Genomic DNA, 7,643 nt, shown 5'->3' with positions numbered 1-7,643 from the left:
GAGGCCAGACTGGGGCCTTTCCACCATGTCTTGCAACTTTTTCATGCACAAGCCAATTTTTGTCTCCTCCACTGTTTCACCTGTTTCATTTTCTATGAGGTCATCCTCCCGTTCATTTATTTCTGTAAACTCCTCCATTTTTTGCAGATATCTCCTCTTACAACACCAGTCCAGGTTGTCTTCCTCAATTCCCCAGTAGAGCAGCTCTTCTTGGAAAGACAGCGCGCACATCTCACGCAAGAGCCGAAGTTTCCCAACCCGCAAAAAGGTCAGGATTGTCCTGAATGCTCCTGGATTGCGGTCGAAAAAGAATTCATTACATGTCACATCGTAATCGTCACAGATGTTTAGAATGTCGTCAAAATTGTTACAGAATTTTAGTTGTCCCAAACGTGTCAATGGGAATTCATCAAGCGTGGTCCATGGCAGCAAATACTTAATGCCCCCTACGTTTATAATAATATGATGCTTCCGATCATCAGGGTGAAAGCCTTTCAGGAGATCCTCTTGAGGGTGAATTAGCTTGGCTCTTTGGTAGAAGACTCCCTTCAGGGTTTCTGTTTCTGGAAAGAACGTGTGGTTGAAGGAAGTATCCGAAGCACAGCTCAGGGCACTATAGTCATAGTCGGAATTTTCTCCAGGTAGAAGAGTCATCTTGGAAGATCACTTCACATCACTTCGCTACTTCTGCAAGTGCCTTCTGGAACAAAAACCAGATAGACAGGGTGAGTGAATGAGAGATTATTTCCAAGTTTGGAACAAATGTAGTGATTGGAGCTCAAAAACATTTATGGCTGATAAAAACAACTGGAAAGAAAACAGCAGTGACTGAGTGTGGTCAGAAGACCTTTCTGGTGAGAATGGGTTTGTCCAGTGGGGTAGAACTGACTCTGTCCCTTGTTCAGGAGCTCTGCTTGGCATATTTGTCACACTGAGGGGCTTCTCCTCTCTCAGATGCAGAGGCCTTAGTTCCCAGTGAGTACAGAGGGAAACTGGGAATAATTCCTGCAGGATATTCCTGGCTCAGAATGGAATTATAAAAATTATGACAGTATCACATAAGAACCCAGAATTCAAGTGTGTTTTGTAGAAAAGGAAATTGCATATTTTTATTTAACTATTACACATAAAAATCTTGAGTATTTTAGTACCCGTAAAGTATATAGAAAGAATCAGAAGTGAATTATGTTGTAATTCAGTAAATACACACTTTTAAAAAACAGTATAAGACTAATTTCTAAAAGGCCATATGGAAACAATTTGGGGAAAAAAGCCCCACTTATACTGGTGATCACATAAAAAGTTTGTATGAGTTTATATACATCTAATGACACGGCAACTTGCTTTTTATGGCCTCATTTACAAAAGATTGCAAAGACATACATGATTTCTACATGAACACTGGAATATTATTTCAGTTATAACTGACACTCTACATACAGTAATAGGTCTTCATCCTTACAGTGGACTGAAGAGCAGCCGAGAGCCAAGGTGACTGCCGGCACCTCTGATTATAGGAAACCAAAACATTCTTACAACAACTTTGAAAATTAAATGGCTATAAAAAACAGGGACTAGAAATGCTAAACTTTTTGCCTCTCTAATTTACTGCATTTTAGAAGTCGGACTGCAAGTCTGCTCATACAGAGGAGAGTTGTACAGCACTGCTTCTAGATGTTTCATCTGTACAGTCAGCTACAGCTTAATGCGTGGAGTTCCTCAGTTTCATTCAATAAAAGTATTTATTAAGTAGACTGTACAATAAATAGACCTAAATTATGAACAAGTATTCTGGCTTTCTAACTTGAGGTCACAGGAAAGTAATAAATATGACACTTGATTGACTTCAGTAGCAGCACATAGTTTTGTTCTTTCCCTGACTGTACTTACCTCCCCTTTGATCCGCACCCTGGGGATATGTACCCCTGCTAGGGTGACTTCCTTAAACACAGAACTGTTGTTTGCAGAAGCTGGGGTTTATAAACCACATCAATAGTGTTACATACCTATTATAGAAGAAAAACCCATGAATACACAACAGCAAAATACTTAAAACACACAGCTGCACTTCAGATTAAGAGCAATGGGCTTTCTTTGCTGCAAGGGGACTTTAAATGCTGTTTTCAGTAAAATACTAACTTGGTCCTGCTCCTACCTTGCCAGGTGGATTAGTCTGACCAGAGCAGTTCTTACAAACATGTGGCCCCGGTGAGCTTTGGATGGAGTGGTATTTCCTGATTCTTCACCTGCAATCCACTTTACTGCAAAAGGAAACCAGTCATTTACTTACCTTCATGTGGATAAAGGAAGCCCTACGGCAATATACAAGAATGGACAAGCCATGATTCAGATCTTCCGAGAGCTGTGGTACTATTTTGTGGCCTGAGGTAAGCCTTGTCATCTTCCTTCTGTCACAAGTGGGATCTCTATTACTATTGTTAGCGACTTGAGAACAGCTATTTGGCAAGTAACCTGTTCTCCACGCCAAAATCTTAACTGCGTTTAGCTGTCGGTGCCTTATCACTACATACTTGCTTGTAGTGCTGAGTTGCTCTGCCTTTCCTTCAGAGCTATGACTCTGGAAATCCCCATGGCAGGGGATGGACAATTCTAAGCTCCTCTGGAAGTAACAATGGGCACAAACAATGACAAAATCCCACAGGCCTGCACTCAAATAAACTTCCAATTAATTTGGGTTGTCTCTTGCCTCAAGAAAGACTAAGCGAAGGCCTGCTAACATTAAAGGGGTTTTTTTGTTGGTTTTTTGGGGGAAGAACATTAACATGAAACATAATTGAATGAAAAAGTAAGTCACATTCTAGGAAATTCTAGCCAGTACCTTAATGACCTCAGAGCTGGTTTTCTGTTAAAGCGTTCCCAAGATACCATCCGTAGAAGTATCGCCGCTGGGAGTTCAAGCTGCAGGTTTGATGTGGGAAAACAGGGCTACCTGATGTATGTTTCTGTTCAGTTCCTTTTCTTAGAGCAACCATTGTTTTATTTAGAAACAAGCGTTTTTCCCTCTGCCTCAACTGTGTCAAAGCAGGGCTGGCCCGAAAAGAATAAAGATTATGACTGATGTAAGACTATGGATACAAGGGAGCTGCTAACCGTCTTCCCTTCTGTAATACCAGATGATGTTGGTTAGCAACAACTTATCCTCTGAATCTCAGCCAGGAAAAATGAGGAGGCAGCTCATCTCTGTCACTGGTTTCATCTCCCACCGCATCCATTGTTGACACAATGGGAAGAAATGGGGAGAGGGAAATGTAAATGTTCTCTGTGTGTCAGACACACACTGTAACCCTGAGGCATCAACTGTGAAACAACAGAGCAAAGAAAAAAAGAGTTATTTTCACTTCCAGCTTCTCGACCTGTGCAAGACAATAAATTGTCAAATGTGTAACACACTGGATGACTGCAGTTACAAAAGGTGGCTCCTTCTTCTTCCATAACCAGAACTGGCAAGCCCACGGATCCCACGTAGGCAGCTATAGTATTTGATGCCGTACGTGCGTTATTTATATGTTCTTTGCCTCAGATACACATAGCATCATATCTAAGGAGGAAGAATACGAGGAGATAAAGGACAGTAGAAAAGATGGCCTGACTTGAGGGGATGGAGGAAGGAGAAAAATAACTCCATGCATTTCTCTGCATGTTTCTTGTTTTCCTTTGGAAGGTGCTTCTACAGAATGGTGGTCAGTACTGCTTTAAGATAGTAGAGATGTAGTTAATGGAAGAGTTTTTTTGATGTTGAGCTTAAAAACCAAGCAAACTGTTTTATTCATGCATTGCAGACTGATGATGTTGGGAGACGGCTGTAAGAAATGTGTTAAGGATGGAAGACAACACACTGGAATGTAAGATCAAACAAACACATTAGCCTATAGCAACAATTTTCCAAACAATTAAACAAGTTGAACTTTGAGGATATGCTGGAACAGTAAAATCCTCAAATAAAACTGCTCTGGTTAAGTAAGGCAAATGGTAAAATCCCTTCTCGTCTGAGATAGTATTCTGCCTTTTGAATACTTGGGAGTTAGTGAAGCCCAGTTCATCTTTCCAGCTCCCCTGCTGATAATTTATTTTCATCTTGGGCAAATCACTTCTCTCTGAGCATTGTCTCCCATTTTGTTTGTAAGCTTATGGGGTAAGAACTGTCTCTTACTACATTATACAATCCTGATCATTGTTCTGGCTTCTAGAAACGATGGTAATACAGAATAACTGGCCTATACCAAGGGTTCTTGGTGACTCTAAATGGTGTGAGAGGCACATGAAGCAAGATAAAACATCTTTTCAAAAATCTGCCTTGCAGAAGAGTATATTCTTATCCATTATGTCTGGTGAAGAAATGGAATTAGAAACCTGTACTGCCCTTACGTGCAGCTGAAATTCAGGAAAGGTGCCAGACTGCTAGACAATGGGGAAAGAATTACTAAAGATGCCCTTCTGAGGGAAAGAAATAGAAATCATGAGTAACATGCTAAAATTCCACTGCAAGTATCACTTCCCCCCCTCCAATGTCCTCTGCAGTGTTTTGAATTCTGCAGTGCATCTCTGATGTAATCAGAGCTCCTGCAAGGAGTCCTGCTACTGCTCTGTGATGCAGACAATTCAAAGTTGCGCCTGGATGATAACAAGCATGCAAGGAAGATGTGTAACTCCCCCCTAGACTCTTCTATCAATTCCAGTGTCTGGAACTTCCCTCTGTTGCGTTTTACCATTTGTAAATTAAGTTAAAAAAAAAGTTTCAGGTTTCAGTGCAGGTTGAATAGGAATACAGTGATTTTTTTGAAAGAATTCCAAAAGAAACTGCTTTACAATTTAGTGATCCTTCCTCCTTTCTTCTTTCCTTAGTTAAAATAAGCAGTGTTTTCAAGCAGTGTCAAATTCAGCTATCTTCTGACACATGATTTCTGTGCTGTATCAACACTGCCAGGGTACCCCCTGCAATACTTTAAGCTATACTCATGCAGCTCTTTCCATAGTCAGAACCGATCTCAAACTTCAGCTCTGCTTGCAAAGTGAACCTCCAGCCAAATCAAGCTCAAATTTATAAAGGTCAATGCATAATATGAAACAAAACTATCCTGAAAAACACATAAACAGAAAATATATGCTCATATCTGTATATTGCTCTCCTTGATGTAAACAGTGTTATGCTTTTTGGCATCTTATGACCACCTACAAACTGAATTATGATAAATATGTTACTCAGTGTTTGGTTTTATAAAGCTGAGCCTTATTCTGCTGATAATAATCAGCAGTGAAACAACTTTGCAGATAACTTAAATCCCCAGGAGAATGTTCTGAAATACATTAGAACTAATAACGATGGTTATTATTCTGCTATGAAATATATTTCTGTCAACAAATTTTAATAAGTCACATTCAAAACAATCTCTTAAACATATTTTTAAAAAGGATTGGTCATTTATTTATATTGATGCATATTTTACCACTGAAATGAAAAAATACGTAGTCACGAAGAGTTATTTTACTTGTGGCCTCATCCCCCCCGCCAAGTCTTTTTCAATGAAAAAAATCTGCCAGAAATACATAACCTATCAATAATAGTTAACCTGATTTATTAGTTGCCAGCGAACAGAAGTCAGTAAATAGATCGATATAAAAGCCATATCCTAATTATTTTTTAAATTAAAGCTATAAAGGACCTTCAGATTAGGCAAAGAGTAAATGTGAAACACACGCCTGCGAGCTGCCCTGAGCAGACACCGGACTCGGGGAGAGGGAAAGCCGGGAAGGGGAAGACCGAGCATCACAAACCGAGCCCGCTGGATCAGCCTCGCCCGCCGTGAGCCACCTCCGCGACAGGACAGCCGAGCGCCGGGACCCAGCCGCGCCGTCCGCTCCGCCAGCCGAGCGCCTCCCGCCGCCGGCAGCACGGGCAGCCCGGGGCCGCGAACGGATGACGGCACGGGGGGACAGTCCCTCTCTTCCATCCCTGCTGCGGGAGAAAAACCTGTTGCTACAACCCGTGCACGGACTCGCACGACCCGCCACCCCCTCCCCGCCATGCGCATCTCTCCGGGGGTGTGACCGCCATCCCAGGGGAACCCCCCCGGGCGGCCCCGGCCGGGCTCTGCCCCCGGGACGGGGCGATGCCCGCGGCTCCCCCGCCGCTGCCGCCTTCCCCGGGCACCCGCCGCCCCGAGCCGCTCCTGGAAGAAAAGTTCCCGGGAAACTTGCCTGCAAGTTGCCCGCGGCGCCGGGCAGCGAGCGCGGCCGCCGGGAGCCCCGTGCCGCGGGGTCGGCGGCGGCGCCGGGCCGTGCTCAGCGCGCTGCGCCGACGCTGCGCGGGGCGGGGGCGGCCGCATGTGCGGGGCGGGCAGCCGCGGGCGGCGGGGCCCCGGCTCTCCGCATGGAGCGGCCGGCGGCGAGCGGGAGGAGGCGGGGGCCGCTCCGCACCCCGCGGGAAGCTCGCGGCCCGCGCTGTGCGTGTGCGCGGCCGGCAGCGGAGGCGGCGAGCAGCGGGCTGCGCCGAGCGCTCCGCGCCAAATCGCCGCTCGCCCGCGGGCCCGGGCTGAGCTGCCGGTGGGGGAGGAGCTCCCGGCGCTCCCCTCCGCGATAAACGCTTCTCCCGAGGGGGAAGAGCGGGTCGGCACCGGGAGGGCGGCGGGCCGGGCCATGTTGTGCCCGCCCCGACGAGCCGCAGCCCGTGCCCGCTGCGCGCCCGCGGTGCTGGGGGTCGGGGGGGGAGGAACCCGCCGCCCCTGCCCCGCCGGCAGCCCCAAGCGCAGCTGCGGGAGGGACTGGAAGCGGCGAGCTGCCCACAGGTGGCATCCCGGGCTGCTGTCGTCGCCAATAAAACTTCTGCTGCTTTGCCCGTTCCATGGTAATTTTATCTATTAGTTTATTCATTGTGAGAGAAGTGGCTTTAGAAGTGTCCATTAAAGCATAAATCGCAACATCTCTCTCACCTTCCATCCACAGCAATGACTCCCGGACAGCTAAAACTGTGCCTTATTCCTGTAGTGCCCTTGCAAAGACAGCACACTGGTATTGCTGATTGTCAGAGATTTGGAGATCATTTTGTATCTCTACTTTTAAATGAAATTTGTTTGACAGCTGGGTGGAAGGTACTCTGTGTGGATTTAATCTCTGTTTTAAAGCAGTGAATTAAATCTTGGTGCCAAGGTTAAGGAGAAACCAGCACCTTAAACTCTGTCAGAGACTTTTAATCCGCTCCCATCCCATGTGCTGTTGTCCCCCAGTGGGTACAGAGATAATGGTGCTTTTGGGCTCTGATTTTTCTCACCTGCTTAGTCACTGGTCTGAGAGGGAATTTCCTGCAGATGAGCTCCTGCACCTCGGTGCAGGATGGGGACAGTCACCTCTCAGCGCAGTGGGACAGGGACTGTCTCTTATTATGAACATTGTGCACTCCAGCCAGAGCAGTGTGTGTGGGGGGCTCATTTCAGATGAGGTCCTTTGTTGCTATGGTAATACAAATGAAAAACCTATACTATGGTAATTTTAGCAAAATACCTCTTTTTTTTTTTTTTCTAAACTAAATTGGACTGTGGTTCAGAATTGTGTGGGCACACGGGAATAGTCATGCTTATATTCTTCAACCGTAGTTGTTAAACAGCAGTTGTGCAGAGGGCTGTCAGTGA

The 7,643-nt window shown here is 45.6% G+C and overlaps 1 protein-coding gene across 1 annotated transcript in view; it reads right to left on the bottom strand.

Annotated features, from left to right (window-relative positions):
- Positions 1 to 6,334, bottom strand: part of KCNG1 (potassium voltage-gated channel modifier subfamily G member 1) — a 10,838-nt gene extending 4,504 nt beyond the window's left edge. Inside the window, exons 1-4 of the mRNA XM_082065788.1 lie at positions 6,217 to 6,334; positions 5,794 to 5,971; positions 1,891 to 2,006; positions 6 to 700 (exon numbers count right to left, since the gene is read on the bottom strand). Of these exons, the coding sequence (XP_081921914.1) occupies positions 6 to 654 (649 nt within the window). The 5' untranslated portion in view covers positions 655 to 700; positions 1,891 to 2,006; positions 5,794 to 5,971; positions 6,217 to 6,334. The remainder of the gene's footprint in view (positions 1 to 5; positions 701 to 1,890; positions 2,007 to 5,793; positions 5,972 to 6,216) is intronic.
- Positions 6,335 to 7,643: the final 1,309 nt, after the last annotated feature.

This window comes from Streptopelia decaocto (genome assembly GCF_964273445.1).
Source record: "Streptopelia decaocto genome assembly, chromosome: 14".
In the NCBI taxonomy this organism is placed as follows: domain Eukaryota; kingdom Metazoa; phylum Chordata; class Aves; order Columbiformes; family Columbidae; genus Streptopelia; species Streptopelia decaocto.
Note: the sequence above shows the minus strand (reverse complement) of the source record. Positions and strands in the feature narration are given on the sequence as shown.